The 16635-nt window shown below is 40.9% G+C and overlaps 1 protein-coding gene across 1 annotated transcript; it reads left to right on the forward strand.

Moving 5' to 3' along the window:
- Positions 1-605: 605 nt before the first annotated feature.
- On the forward strand, positions 606-15625 carry LOC106564056 (zinc finger protein 271). The gene is given in 9 exon segments (XM_045713361.1): positions 606-1307; positions 1913-2010; positions 2146-2323; positions 6338-7038; positions 7040-7150; positions 10766-11063; positions 11484-11581; positions 11717-11894; positions 14260-15625. Coding segments are annotated over 9 exon segments (2799 nt in total). The 5' UTR covers positions 606-910; the 3' UTR covers positions 15000-15625.
- The last annotated feature ends 1010 nt before the right edge of the window (positions 15626-16635 follow it).

Consider the following 16635-nt stretch of genomic DNA (forward strand, 5'->3'; position numbering starts at 1 on the left):
CCATGCCTCAATTGTCTCGAGGCTTAAAAATCCTTATTTAACCTGTCTTCCCCCCTTCATCTACACTGATTGAATTGGATTTAACTAGTGACATCAATAAGGGATCATAGCTTTCATCTGGATTCACCTAGTCAGTTTATGTCATGGAAGAAGCAGGTGTTCTTAATGTTTTGTCTACTCAGTGTATACCACTACAGATAATCAAGTGCTATTTGAATGTGATGCATTTGCTCTATTGTTTACAGGATGATTCGTATCTTATAGAGCATGGCTTTAAGGGAATAGTATGGTCACATCTAGATAAAAATGAACGTGAAAAATGAACAGAGCAAATGTGTATTAACACACTACCTATTCATAGAAGTATTTATTCATCATCCACATATTCATATTAAGCTTCAACGTCTGTGTACAGGAACGTATTATTTGTAAGATGTAAGAGAAAATATATCAGCTTATTGTTAAATTATTATGACGTTCTTTCCAATACAAAAAGTGTAGTAACTATTGTTTCCAAACTGCGTTACCCACTCCAGTCAACAGATGGCGATGTGCGTCTTTCATGTGATGCTTCTTGCATGACGTATAATGGACTGGACGGGACGCTTCTTCAGGAACAACAAGGCGCCTACTCTTTCAACCACCTCGGTAGCTTGCTAGCCAACATAAAACTAAAAGATTGATGCTTTAGACCATGTTTGTGTACATTAGCTAATCTCAGTGTTTTAAACACTTCTCTGTTGACGTATCAACTGGTTAACTTTAACCTAATTTGCGTGTTCATTTTTACGTGTTAAATATACTGAGGTTAGCACTAGGCTAGTCACTAATGCTAACTAGCTAGCTAACATTCCTGACCCTGAGCTCACTAAACTACTCCTCCCCTGCTAAAGAAGAAGAGGTCTGATGTATGGAGAAAGAAGCTCTGGCGCTGAACGTTGTCTTGGAAGAAGAAGAGCAGGGTGTTATAGTGAAAGGAGAGAAAGAACCTTTCAGAATGAAAAATGAGGGAGAAGAGATTGTTATAGTGAAGGAGGACGAGGAGGCTGTTATAGTGAAAGAAGAGAACGCATCCTCTTCCTCTCTGAAAGATTCTATCTCAATAACGGTGAAGAGAGAGGAGATCTGCTGTATGGAGAAAGAAGATCTGGGACTGAACATTTTCGTGGAAGAAGAAGAGGGGGCTGTTAAAGTAAAAGAAGAGAAAGCATCCTCTTCCTCTCTAAAAGATTATATCTCAGTAAAGGTGAAGGAGGAAGACGTTTTGAGAGTGAAAGAGGAGGAGACAGAAGATCCGATTACCACCCGTGAGTACTGTCTTAAATACAGGGGCACAAACTATGCAGTTGTTGAACTAATGTGTGGTTTTAAAGGGGCATTCTACTGAAGTTCTACACTTGAATATGTTGTTCAGTAATGTAGGAATTGTTAAAGGGTCAATCTTCCATTGGTACATATGTTTTTGGGGTCTTTTAAATTACATTTATTGAATTCTCAATGTGGTCTACATTAAAGTTCCCTCATCTTTTATTTTATTTAACCTTTATTTTACCAGGCAAGTCAGTTAAGAACAAATTCTTATTTTCAATGACAGCCTAGGAACAGTGGGTTAACTGCCTTGTTCAGGGGCAAAACGACAGATTTTTACCTTGTCAGCTCGGGGATTCGATCTTGCAACCTTTCAGTTACTAGTCCAACGCTCTAACCACTAGGCTACCTGCGCCAACAGGCTTTTAAAATTCAATATTGCTGCATAATTTCTACTTAAAATATCAAAGGGACGTAAAAGGCACCCATTTCGTGGAACGACCCTTTTACATTTACATTTAAGAGGCATTTTTAGATATGAATGCCTATGATTGTAATAGACGGTCGTAAGTTTACCATCTGTTTGATGTTCTCGTTCACACAGGAGAGAGACATGACTATTGTGGATCCTCTGGGGAGCCTCAACAACATCCTGATGCTGACGAGGCAGAGAAGAGTCTCTCCAGATCAGAACACCAGATGGTACAGCTTGGTCTGGTCTAGCATACAGCTTGCTCTATCAGGGTCTGGGCTGGGTTTCTGTAAAGCACTTTATGTCAACAGTGACATCAGCATCCATAATGATATGTGTCTGTGTCTCCTCTTTACGGTTACCAGGACAACGCTAGCCCTTCCTCCCTCCTGGAGTTCCTGTGTCATGCCTCTCCCGGTAGCGCCTTACTGCTGGGTATGAAGAGGTTGTCTGTGCTGCTGGTGGACTGCAGGAAAACAACGGGGCTGAGTGGAACTGTGGGAGGAGGAGAAGAGAAGAAAGGATCAGATTTGACACATCAAAGTAAGTGCTGTAGTTTAGTTTGAACAAATACAATAGATCTGCCCACTGGTATCTGTTACCAGGACAACCAGCAGAGTTCTGTTAGTTGACATGACGATAGACTGGTATATTTCCACCACATTAGACAGTTATGTTAGTTGTGTTAGGTTCTAAGTAAACAGAGTAAAAAACTCAGGGACGATTAGTAAAGCTTAAATCAAGTTTATTCACCCATTTGGTCATACAGCTGCATTAGACAAGAAACATATTCACACCAGCACTGGTATTTAACTCTTCCTAGACGGAGTCTCCTCCTGGTCAGACAATACCGCTCTGTTGCTAGGCAGAACTGTAATGATGACTGTTCTTTCTCACTTCATCTGACCTCAGCCCGAATTCCTTAATCCTCCCTAACTCAGAGCTGTCCTGTTGAATTGTACCAGTCTGTGTCCCACCCCTCCTTTCCATAGGATCCCTGATGTCTAACAATAGCATGTTCTGACAGTATTTACACGTCCTGCCTTCCTCTCTCTCCCTCCGTGACATGATTTAAGGATGTTTGAAGTTTATTGGTGTTGTGGAAAAACATTGAGTCAAATAATTGCACAGATACCGGAACTTGTAGATTCAATTAGACTTTATCACAATCATAACAAAGCGAAGCAATTCCACGGAACAGCTAAATTCTCTAATCCCGGAGCCCTGCCTTTATAGTATTCTGTCTCTACTTAACGTATGGAATCCCCTATGAAAATAACTCCTCTTGACCTTTCTTTACCATTATCTTTCCATCTCAGTTCTTACTTGTTAACGCCCACATCTGACAGCTGTCTATGTTATAAAGGTAGCGGGGCCCTGGTCATATATGTTCCATTCCTTATATAGTCATTCTGTCTTACCACTTCAAAGTGGACAGTCTAAATACTGCCTGCTAATATTGGAGTCATGAGTTTTGCTACCACATAGGTCAAAACCCATCAGTTGACATGAAGATAGACTGGTATATTTCCACCACAGTAGACAGAGTTCTGTTAGTTGACATGAAGATAGACTGGTGGATATGGATGTTATGAATATCATAACACTGAAAAAGGATTCTGCCAATGAAAAGAGAGAAACCAATAGACCATATAAAACCTTGATGAAAGTTAGCTTTAGACAGAAAGTTTCAAGATGATCCAATGTAAGGTGCATGTTTTACAAAAACATTTTCTGAAAACATTATGGATGTTACATTGCCTGTCCCAGTCAACCCCCCCTATCTTTACAAGACTGTAGAACAGGCAAACTAAACTCCAGACACTTCAATGTGGTCTGTATTGCTTCATTTACATCTGATCTACAGAACTTGTTAAAAATGTCAAATATATATTTAAAACAAGCTCCGTAAGCCTTTTCTAAAAGCTATGCAATATGATTGAATGAAAAGCATTTCTTGTGAGACTTGGCCTCCGTCTCTGTAATGGACAAAAATTCATTTAATTTCCTACTTTAACAGGTCAAATAAAGCCTGAACTCCAACATATAGACCTTAAAGAACATGGTTTCATTTGGAAATGACTAACTTTATTGATTTCATGTGTAACTGATGCCAGTGTGCTGCTAACAGTTTAGTTTCCTCCACTGTCCCCATACTGGACTCAAACTAGTGATCCTCTGCTTCTCAACATGCGTGACTGCTCTCCTTGACAATGAACCGATTGAGCTTTACAAAAGGTACCAGTTGGATAGCTCCATCTGTGACGTTTCAAGCTCGCTGTGGAGTGATCTCACAGCACGTTCTTACCTCCATTACACTTGTTCAGGTTGACTTTCCCACAGAATCGACCATATACAGTACCAGTCAAAAGTTAGGACACAACTACTCATTCAAGGGTTTTTCTTTATTTTTACTATTTTCTACATTGTAGAATAATGGTGAAGACATCAAAACTATGAAATATCACAAATGGAATCATATAGTAGCCAAAAAAGTGTTAAACAAATTCTTCAAAGTAGCCACCCTTTGCCTTGCACACTCTTGGCATTCTCTCAACCAGCTTCATGGGGAGGTCACTTGGAATGCATTTCAATTAACGTATGTGCCCTGTTAAAAGTTAATTTGTGGAATTTATTTCCTTCTTTATGCGTTTGAGCCAATCGGTTGTGTTGTTACAAGGTAGGGGTGGTATACAGAAGATAGCCCTATGTTGTAAAATACCAAGTCCATATTATGGCAAGAACAGCTCAAATAAGCAAAGAGAAACGACAGTCCATCATAACTTTAAGACACGAAGGTCAGTCAATCCGGAAAATGTCAAGAACTTTTAAAGTTTCTTCAAGTGCAGTCGCAAAAACCATCAAGCGCTATGATGAAACTGGCTCTCATGAGGACCGCCACAGGAAAGGAAGACCCAGAGTTACCTCTGCTGCAGAGGATAAGTTCATTAGAGTTACCAGCCTCAGAAATTGCAGCCCAAATAAATGCTTCACAGACACACCTCAACATCAACTGTTCAGAGGAGACTGCGTGAATCAGACCTTCATGTTGGAATTGATGCAAAGAAACCACTTCTAAAGGACACCAATAATAATAACAAGAGACTTGCTTGGGCCAAGAAACACGAGCTATGAACATTAGACCGGTGGAAATCTGTCCTTTGGTCTGATGAATCCAAATTTGAAATTTTTGGTTCCAACCGCCGTGTCTTTGTGAGACGCAGAGTAGGTGAATTAGAGGATCTCCACATGTGTGGTTCCCACGTGAAGCATGGAGGAGGAGGTGCGATGGTGCTTTGCTGGTGACACTGTCAGTGATTTATTTAGAATTCAAGGCACACTTAACCAGGTTGGCTACCACAGCATTCTGCAGTGATACGCCATCCCATCTGGTTTGGGCTTAGTGGGACTATCATTTGTTTTTCAACAGGACAATGACCCAAAACACACCTCCATGCCTGTGTAAGGGCGATTTGACCAAGGAGAGTGATTGAATGCTGCATCAGATGACCTGGCCTCCACAATCACCCGACCTCAACCCAATTGAGATGGTTTGGGATGAGTTGGACCACAGAGTGAAAGAAAGCAACCAGTAAGTGCTCAGCATATGTTGGAACTCCTTCAAGACTGTTGAAAAAAGCATTTCAAGTGAAGCTGGTTGACAGAATGCCAAGAGCGTGCAAAGCTGTCATCAAGGCAAAGGGTGGCTACTTTGAAGAATCTCAAAAATAAAATGTATTTTGATTTATTTCACACTTTTTTGGTTTCTACATGATTCTATACGTGTTATTCCATGGTTTTGATGTCTTCATCTATTATTCTACAATGTGGAAAATAGCAAAAAGAAAGAAAAACCCTTGAATGAGTAGGTGTTCTAAAATTTTTGACTGAACAGAAATATAAATACAGCCTCCCGAGTGGCGCAGCATTCTAAGGCACTGCATCGCAGTGCTAGCTGCGTTACTACCGATTCTGGTTCGATACCCAGCTGTGACGCAGCCGGCCACACCTGGGAGAGCCATGAGGCGACGCACAATTGTCCCAGCTTCATCCGAGTTGGGGGAGGTTTTGGCCGGTCGGGATGTCCTTGTCCCATCGCGCTCTGGTGACTCCTGTGGCGGGCTGGACGCATGCATGCTGACACGGTTGCCAGATGTACAGTGTTTGACTTCAACACAAAATTACTTTTTTACTTATTTTAGGTTTAAGGAAGTGTGTAGGTCGCATTCTGTATCATACAGCTATGAAGGTTATAAATTAAGAACCACCTGCTTGATAGGAATCCAGCGATGTCTGTGTCTTGAGTGTGATAGAAATGTCTAGTGTTTTGTGTTCTGACTTCTAAAACAGAATGAATAAGTAATGTAACTATATTACCAGCAAGCTCTACAACATCATTTGATTTAAAATCACACAAAGATTGTTTTAAATTATGAAATGTTTGAAAACTGGCCTCAGGTTGAGGGATCTGATTTGGATTAAACCTCATAGCAAGGCGGTTTTATCATGTGATGGTTTCATTCAGGTCTCTCTTTAAATAAACACTGTCTTCGGCAGGAGAAAAACCAAACTCGGAGGAACCAGAGATGTCCAAACCAGCAAGACGACACCTCTGTTCTCAGTGTGGAAAGAGTTTTAGTAAGTTAGGAAGCCTGAAAGCTCATAAGCGAATACACACCGGGGAGAAGCCTTACCATTGCTCCCATTGTGGAAAGAGTTTTAGCCAGTTAGGAAGCCTGAAAGCTCATGGCCGAATACACACAGGGGAGAAGCCTTACCACTGCTCACATTGTGGAAAGCGTTTTAACCGGTTAGGAAGCCTAATTGCTCATGAGCGAATACACACAGGAGAGAAACCATACCATTGCGACCAGTGTGGAAAGAGTTTTAACAAGTTAGATAACATGAAATCTCATGAGCAAATACACACAGGGGATAAGCCTTACCACTGCTCCCAGTGTGGAACTAAGTTTACCAAGTTAGGAAGCCTGAAAAGACATGAGAGGACACACACCGAAGCAAAGCCTTTCCATTGCGCCCTGTGTGGAACGAGTTTTAACCATTTAGGAAACCTGAAAAGACATGAGAGAATACACACAGGGGAGAAGCCTTTCCATTGCGCCCAGTGTGGAAAGAGTTTTAGCTTGTTAGGAAATCTACAATCTCATGAGCGAATTCACACAGGGGAGAAGCCATACCATTGCACCCATTGTGGAAAGAGTTTTAACCAGTTAGGAAACATGAAATATCATGAGCGAAATACACACAGGGGAGAAGCCATACCATCGCGCTCAGTGTGGAAAAAGTTTTATGCAGTTAGGAAAGCTGAAAGCTCATGAGCGAATACACACAGGGAGAAGCCTTACAAATGCCACTTAAAAGGCATGTGAGAATCCACATAGGAGAGAAAAATAACTTATAGTGTGTAAACTGATATTTCACATCACATTGACTTAAAATTCATCAGAGAACATACACAGTGCTCCCATTGTCTTATATTGTTGACTGAGAATGTGTTTACTTGTTTATACCATATGAAATTGAATTGTACAAAGTATACTCTAAAATACATTTGTATATCTTTGTTAGAAAATATGAAATATGAATATGGAGTATGTCAGTTTGAATATAGAGTAGATCAGATTCCATGTGTCCAATGGTCCTTTTTTTAAACTCTGACTATGTGTGTGTTTATCTGCTTGCCATTCCTCCAGCACTACAGATAATACAGTGATATTTGGATGTAATGCATTTGCTCCATTGTTTACATTTGCATTGTTTTCCCACTGATGATTTAATGAAATGAAAATGTTCACTGACTCGCCCACGGATTAAATTAAATAAATAAAGAATCTTGGTTTTACTTGGACTCCAGCAGATCCTTATTTTATAATATCCACCACAACTCGCCCACAGATTGCTGTTTATCATTGTCTCAATGAAGAGTTCCTTGTTCGACTTTCCTGGGGGCATTTAGAAGCTTGTTAAATAAACGTTGTTTCCACATTTCAACAAAATAAATCCATGTGATGATGTTAGATCAATGTAGAAAGCTGATTGGATTTGTAAAAAGCCATCACATAAGGTATTTTTATTTTTCATGGCTTTAGAAGCTTCTGATAGGCTAATTGACATCATTTGAGTCAATTGGAGGTGTACCTGTGGATGTATTTCAAGGCCTACCTTCAAACCTACCTGCCTCTTTGCTTGACATCATGAGAAAATCAAAAGAAATCAGCTAAGACCTATGAAAATAATTGTAGACCTCCACAAGTCTGGTTCATCCTTGGGAGCAATTTCCAAATGCCTGAAGGTACCACGTTCATCTGTACAAAAATAGTGCGCAAGTATAAACACCATGGGACCATGCAGCCGTCATACAAATCAGGAAGGAGACTCATTCTGTCTTCTAGAGATTAACGTACTTTGGTGCGAAAAGTCCAAATCAATCCCAGAACAACAGCAAAGGACCTTGTGAAGATGCTGGAGGAAACGGGTACAAAAGTATCTATATCCCAGTAAAACGAGTCTATCGACATAACCTGAAAGGCCGCTCAGCAAGGAAGAAGCCACTGCTCCAAAACCGCTATAAAAAAGCCAGACAACGGTTTGCAACTGCACATGGGAACAAAGGTTGTACTTTTTGGAGAAATGTCATCTGGTCTGATGAAACAAAAGTAGAACTGTTTGGCCATAATGACCATTGTTATGTTTGGAGGAAAAAGGGGGAGGCTCGCAAGCCTCCCCCTCGCAAGCCTCCCCCAAAGAACACCATCCCAACCGTGAAGCACGGGGGTGGCGGCATCATGTTGTGGGGGTGCTTCGCTGCGGGAGGGACTGGTGCACTTCACAAAATAGGTCGCATCATGAGGGAGTAAAATTATGTGGATATATTGAAGCAACATCTCAAGACATCAGTCAGGAAGTTAAAGCTTGGTCGCAAATGGGTCTTCCAAATGGACAATGACTCCAAGCATACTTCCAAAGTTGTGGCAAAATGGCTTAAAGACAACAAAGTCAAGGTATTGGAGTGGCCATCACAAAGCCCTGACCTCAATCCTATAGAAAATTTGTGGGCAGAACTGAAAAAGCGTGTGCGAGCAAGGAGGCCAACAAACCTGACTCAGTTACACCAGCTCTGTCAGGAGGAATAGGCCAAAATTCACCCAACTTATTATGGGAAGCTTGTGGAAGGCTACCCGAAACGTTTGACCCAAGTTAAACAATTTAAAGGCAATGCTACCAAATACTAATTGAGTGTATGTAAACTTCTGACCCACTGGGAATGTGATGAAAGAAATAAAAGCTGAAATAAATAATTCTCTCTGGTATTATTCTGACATTTCACATTCTTGAAATAAAGTGGTGATCCAACTGACCTAAGACAGGGAATTGTTACTAGGATTAAATGTCAGGAATTGTGAAAAACTGAGTTTAAATGTATTTGGGTAAGGTGTATGTAAACTTCCGACTTCAACTGTATCCACTGATTATACCAAACATTTGGAACACCTTCCTAATATGTAGTTGCACCCTCCCCTTTTTCCCCTCAGAACAGCCTCAATTTGTCGGGGCATGGACTCTACAAGGTGTCGAAGCGTTCCACAGGGATGCTGGCCCATGTTGACTCCAATGCTTCCCACAATTGTGTCAAGTTGGCTGGATGTCGTTTGGGTTCAGTGGAGGCTCCTCAGAGGAGGACCATCCTCCTCAGTGATTTTCATAAAAATGTTAAAACATTTAAAACCTTTAATCCTTTTTAGATAAATCTATACTAAATATAATCACGTCACCAAATAATAATTTACATTTGAGAATCATGTAGTAGTCTGAACCTATTGCTGTTACATTGAACAGGGTAAATGGAATATGAATGACAGTCATCCAATATGCTGTAATAGAAATAAGGCCATGCTCATGAAAAAACAAATCATCCTGCCTCATCTTAAACACCACTGACCGCCACTGTTTGGGTGGTGGACCATTCTTGGTACACATGGGAAACTGTTGAGCTGAAAAACTGTAGCGTTGCCGTTCTTGACACAAACTGGCGCGCCTTGCACCTACTACCATACCCTGTTCAAAAATACTTAAATATTTTGTCTTCCCCATTCACCCTCTGAATGGCACACATGCACAATCCATGCCTCAATTGTCTCGAGGCTTAAAAATCCTTATTTAACCTGTCTCTCCCCCTTCATCTACACTGATTGAATTGGATTTAACTAGTGACATCAATAAGGGATCATAGCTTTCACCTGGATTCACCTAGTCAGTTTATGTCATGGAAGGAGCAGGTGTTCTTAATGTTTTGTAGACTCAGTGTATGGCACTACAGATAATCAAGTGCTATTTGCATGTGATGCATTTGCTCTATTGTTTACAGGATGATTCGTATCTTATAGAGCGTGGCTTTAAGGGAATAGTATGGTCACATCTAGATAAAAACGAACGTGAAAAATGAACAGAGCAAATGTGTATTAACACACTACCTATTCATGGAAGTATTTATTCATCATCTACATATTCATATTAAGCTTCTACGTCTGTGTACAGGAAAGTATTATTTGTAAGACGTAATAGAAAATATATCAGCTTATCGTTAAGTTATTATGACGTTCTTTCGATACAAAAAGTGTAGGAACTGTTGTTTCCAAACTGCGTTACCCACTCCAGTCAACAGATGGCGATGTGCGTCTTTCATGTGATGCTTCTTGCGTGACGTATAATGGACTGGACGGGACGCTTCTTCAGGAACAACAAGGCGCCTACTCTTTCAACCACCTCGGTAGCTTGCTAGCCAACATAAAACTGAAAGATTGATGCTTTAGACCATGTTTGTGTACATTAGCTAATCTCAGTGTTTTAAGCACATTTCTGTTGACGTATCAACTGTTTAACCTAATTTGCTTGTTCAATTTGCAAACTTGTTAAAGATTGATACTGAGCCTAGAACTAGGCTAGTCGCTAATGCTAACTAGCTAGCTAGCATCCCTTACCATGAGCTCACAAAACTATTCATCCCCTGCTAAAGAAGAGGATATCTGCTGGACGGAGAAAGAAGCTCTGGCGCTGAACGTTGTCGTGGAAGAAGAAGAGGAGGCTGTTATAGTAAAAGAAGAGAAAGAACCTTTCAGACTGAAAAAGGAGGAAGAGGAGGCTGTTATAGTGAAAGGAGAGAAAGCATCCTCTTCCTCTCTCAACGGTTATTTCTCAGTAAAGGTGAAGAAGGAAGACGTTTTGGGAGTGAAAGAGGAGGAGACAGAATATCAGATTAACACCAGTGAGTACTGTCTTAAAAACAGGGGCACAAACTATGCAGTTGTTGAACTATTGTGGGGTTTTTGAGGGGCATTCTACTTAAGTTCTACACTTGAATATGTTGTTTCATATGTTTGGGACTTTTAAATGTGATTTATTGAATTCTCCATGTTGTCTATATTTAAAGTGCACTTCTTCTAATACAACATGATTTTAAATTTCAGTAATGGTAAATAATTGATACTTAAAATATCAAAGGGATGCAAAAAGGAACCCATTTTATGGAATGACCCTTTCGCATTTGCATCACAAACAATATTTTATAAAATCATGATGAAAGTGGCCTTTTTAGGCCCTTTTTATACCTGGCCTCCTGTAAGACCCTCTGATTGCAATAGAAGATCATAAGTTTACCATCTGTTTGATGTTCTCATTCACACAGGAGAGAGACATGACTATTGTGGATCCTCTGGGGAGCCTCAACAACATCCTGATGCTGACGAGGCAGAGAAGAGTCTCTCCAGATCAGAACACCAGATGGTACAGCTTGGTCTGGTCTAGCATTCAGCTTGCTCTATCTGGGTCTGGGCTGGGTTTCTGTAAAGCACTTTATGACAACAGTGGCATCAGCATCCATAATGATATGTGTCTGTGCCCCCTCTTTATGGTTACCAGGACAACGCTAGCCCTTCCTCCCTCCCGGAGTTCCTGTGTCATGCCTCTCCCGGTAGCGCCTTACTGCTGGGTATGAAGAGGTTGTCTGTGCTGCTGGTGGACTGCAGGAAAACAACGGGGCTGAGTGGAACTGTGAGAGTTGGAGAAGAGACGAAAGGGTCAGATTTAACTCATCAAAGTAAGTGCTGTAGGTTAGTTAGAACAAATACAATAGATCTGGTATCTGTTACCAGGACACCAGCAGAGTTCTGTTAGTTGACAGGAAGATAGACTGGTGGATATGGATGTTATGAATATCATAACACTGAAAAAGGATTCTGCCAATGAAAAGAGAGAAACCAATAGACCATATAAAACCTTGATGAAAGTTAGGTTTAGAGGGAGAGTTTCAAGATGATCCGATTACAAAAACATTTTCTCAAAACATTATGGATGTTACATTGCCTATACCAGTCATCCCCCTATCTTTACAAGACTCTAGAACAGGCAAACATAACTCAAGACAATTTGTATATATTGCTTCATTAACATCTGATCTACAGATATATTTTTGCAACTGTATCTTAGGGCAAACCGTATCTTACGGCAAAAAAGAGCTTGTGGATATCAGGACAGCGATCACTCACCTCGGATTAGACAACGTTTTTTTCTACAACAAGGGCGACGCACAAGACGTTCTCCTAACACCCCACAGGGCCGACATCCCTGTTATTTGCAAGAGGAAGTGATGCAGGTATAGAGGACAAAGAGCCGGATTACTGGTCAGGACCCGGAGAAAGCGACTGGGAAAGCTGCCGTTACTGTCAATACTACTCGCCAATGTGCAATCATTGAACAATAAATTAGACGAGTTATGATAACGAATATCCTACCAACGGGACATCAAAAACTGTAATATCCTATGTTTCACGGAATCGTGGCTGAATGACGACATGGATATTCAGCTAGCGGGATACACGATGCACCGGCAGGATAGAACAGCACACTCCGGTAAGACGAGGGGGGCGGTCTGTGCATATTTGTAAACAACAGCTAGTGCATGAAATCTAAGGAAGTGTCTAGATTTTGCTCGCCTGAAGTAGAGTATATTGTGATAAATTGCAAGCCACACTACTTGCCTAGAGAGTTCTCAGCTATACTTTTCCTGGCTGTTTATTTACCACCACAGACAGATGCTGACTCTAAGACCGCACTCACTCAGCTGTATAAGGAAATAAGCAAACAGGAAACCACTCACCCAGAGGTGGCACTCCTTGTGGCCGGAGACTTTAATACAGGGAAACTTAAATCAGTTCTACCAAATTTCTATCAACATGTTAAATCTGCAACCAGAGGGAAAAATATTCTAGATCACCTGTACTCCACACACAGAGACGCGTACAAAGTTCTCCCTCGCCCTCCGTTTGGTAAATCCGACCACAACTCTATCCTCCTGATTACTGCTTACAAGCAAAAATTAAAGCAGGAAGCACCAGTGACTCGTTCTATAAAAAAGTGGTCAGATGAAGCAGATGCTAAACTACAGGACTGTTTTGCTATCACAGACTGGAACATGTTCCGGGATTCTTCCAATGGCATTGAGGAGTACACCACATCAGTCACTGGCTTTATCAATAAGTGCATCGAGGACGTCGTCCCCACAGTGACTGTACGTACATACCCCAACCAGAAGCCATGAATTACAAGCAACATTCGCACTGAGCTAAAGGGTAGAGCTGCTGCGTTCACATCAACAACAAACTTGAATGGTCCAAACAAACCAAGACAGTTGTGAAGAGGGCACGACAAAGCCTATTCCCCCTCAGGAAAGTTCTCATTTGCAACTGCGACCTGACCAAGATAAAGCAAAGCAGTTCGACACATACAACAACACAGTTACACATGGAATAAACAAACATACAATCAATAATACAGTAGAAAAATCTATATTCAGCACGTGCAAATGAGGTAGGATAAGAGCGGTAAGGCAATAAATAGGCCATGGTGGCGAAGTAATTTCAATATAGCAATTAAACACTGGCATGGTAGAATGTGCAGAAGATGAATGTGCAAGTAGGGATACTGGGGTGCAAAGAAGCAAGATAAATAAATAATACAGTATGGGGATGAGGTAGATTGGATGGGCTATTTACAGATGAGCTATGTACAGGTGCAGTGATCTGTGAGCTGCTCTAACAGCTGGTGCTTAAAGCTAGTGAGGGAGGTAAGAGTCTCCAGCTTTAGTGATTTTTTTGCAGTTCGTTCCAGTCTTTGGCAGCAGAGAACTGGAAGGAGAGGTGGCCGAAGGAAGAATTGGCTTTGGGGGTGACCAGTGAGATATACCTGCTGGAGCGCGTGCTATGGGTGGGTGCTGCTATGGTAACCTGTGAGTTGAGATAAGGCGGAAGCTCCACAACATTTGTTTTAAAATCACACCAAAATTGTTAAAACTGGCCTCAGGTTATTGAGGGATCTGATTAGGATTAACCCTCGTAGCAAGGTCGTTTTATCACGTAGAGGTTTCATTCAGGTCTCTATTTTAAAAAACACACTGTCTTTGGCAGGAGAAAGACCAGACTCAGAGGAACCAGAGCCAGGAACTTCCAGACCAGCAAGACGACACCAGTGCTCCCAGTGTGGTAAGAGTTTTAACCAGAAAGGACACCTGAACCAACACGTGAAAATACACACAGGGGAGAAGCCTTACCACTGCTCCCAGTGTGGAAAGTGTTTTACCCAGAAAGGACACCTGAACCGGCACAAGAGAATACACACAGGGGAGAAGCCTTACCATTGCTCCCAGTGTGGAAAGTGTTTTAACCAGTTAGGGGACCTGAAACGACATGAGAGAATACACACAGGGGAAAAGCCTTACCACTGCTCCCAGTGTGGAAAGAGTTTTAACCATTTAGGGGACCTGAAACGACATGAGAGAATACACACAGGGGAAAAGCCTTACCACTGCTCCCAGTGTGCAAAGCGTTTTACCCAATTAGGAAGCCTAAAAGAACACATGAGACTGCACACAGGGGAGAAGCCTTTCCATTGCTTCCAGTGTGGAAAGAGTTTCAAGCGGTTAGACACCCTCAAAGTTCATGAGCAAATACACACAAGGGAGAAGCCATACCATTGCGCCCAGTGTGGAAAGCGTTTCATTCAGTTAGGAAACCTGAAAGTTCATGAGCGAATGCACACAGGGGAGATGCCTTACCACTGCTCCCAGTGTGGAAAGCGTTTTAACCAGTTCAGAAAGCTGAAACAACACATGAGACTGCACACAGGGGAGAACAATTACTTCTCCTAGTGTGTGAACTTATTTCCCATCACAGAGAACATACACGGTGCTCCTATTTACTTGTTGACTGAGAATGTGTTTACTGTTTATACCATATTGAATTGTACAAAGTATTCTTAAACATATATTTAAAGTTTTTATTATAAAACATGAATTGAATATTGAGTATGTCAGTTTGAATATAGAGTAGATCAGATTCCTTGGGTTTAAATTGTCCTTTTTTAATCTCTGTGTGTGTTTATCTGAGTGTCATTCCTCCAGCACTACAGATAATCAAGTGATACTTGGATGTGATGCATTTTCTCCATTGTTGACATTCCCATTGTTGGCCCACTGATAATTTAATTAAATGAAAATGTTCACAGACTCTGTATTGGAAAATGTTAGTTGTATGTGTCCACATAACTGAGTATGTGACTAACCTTGTGAAACTGTCCTATTATAATCTCCTGTTCTTGGGAGTATCATCCTGCGTTGCAAACCTGTGTCCTTGTATGAATAAAGTCCCTCCCAGGAACAGGCAACTATAAAGATATGTGCTCATCACCCAATGCTTCAGGAATTCAGACTGTCTACACTGCGCTGTGTAACTCTGTTATTCTCTCTGAGCTCAGAAATAAATAATCTTGGTTTGACTTGGACTCCAGCAGATCCTTATTTTATAATATCCACCACAACTCGATCACGGATTGCTGTTTCATCATTGTCTCAATGAAGAGGTCCACATAATTTCAACAAAACAAATCCATGTGATGATGATAGATCAATGTACAAAACTGATTGGATTTGTGAAAAGACATCAACATTTGTCACCAAAGCCCCGTATACTACCCACCACTGCGACTTATATCTCCCTCACTAGCTTTAAGCACCAGCTATCAGAGCAGCTCACAGATCACTGCACCTGTACATAGCCCATCTGTAAACAGCCCATCCAACTACCTCATCCCATACTATATTTATTTATTTATCTTGCTCCTTTGCACCCCAGTATCTCTACTTGCACATTCATCCAGTGTTTAATTACTATATTGTAATTACTTTGCTACCATGGCCTATTTATTGCCTTACCTCCCTTAACTTACCTCATTTGCACACACTGTATATAGGCTTTTTTTCCTACTGTATTATTAACTCTATGTTTGTTTATTCCATGTGTAACTGTGTTGTTGTATGTGTCGAACTGCTGTGCTTTATCTTGGCTAGGTCGCAGTTGTAAATGAGAACTTGTTCTCAACTAGCCTACCTGTTTAAATAAAGGTGAAATAAAAAATACATTTAAAAAATCAGGTATTTTTATTTATGGATCAATATTCACCTCAGTAGCTAAGTTTAAATGCAATTTGCGACAGATTTTCATGTGAATATTCTCAAATCTGCTTAAAACAATATACACATTTTCCCACCCGAAATGTTTCCATCAAACTTATTGTGGATAAAAGGCTGACGTGGTGCACAAAAAAATTACGTTTGCTGTTAAATTCCCATGTACCGAATGAAAAAAAACGAGTTAAATAGGTTTCCATCACATTTTCAACTCTGATGGTTTTAAAAAACTGTTGCGTGAAATAGCAAACATGCTCTTGGAATGTAGCCAACAGCTCACAGATACAGTGCTGGTAGGCTACCTATATGATGAGATTAT

The sequence above is a fragment of the Salmo salar genome, chromosome ssa02, assembly GCF_905237065.1.
Source record: "Salmo salar chromosome ssa02, Ssal_v3.1, whole genome shotgun sequence".
Taxonomy (NCBI): Eukaryota; Metazoa; Chordata; class Actinopteri; order Salmoniformes; family Salmonidae; genus Salmo; species Salmo salar.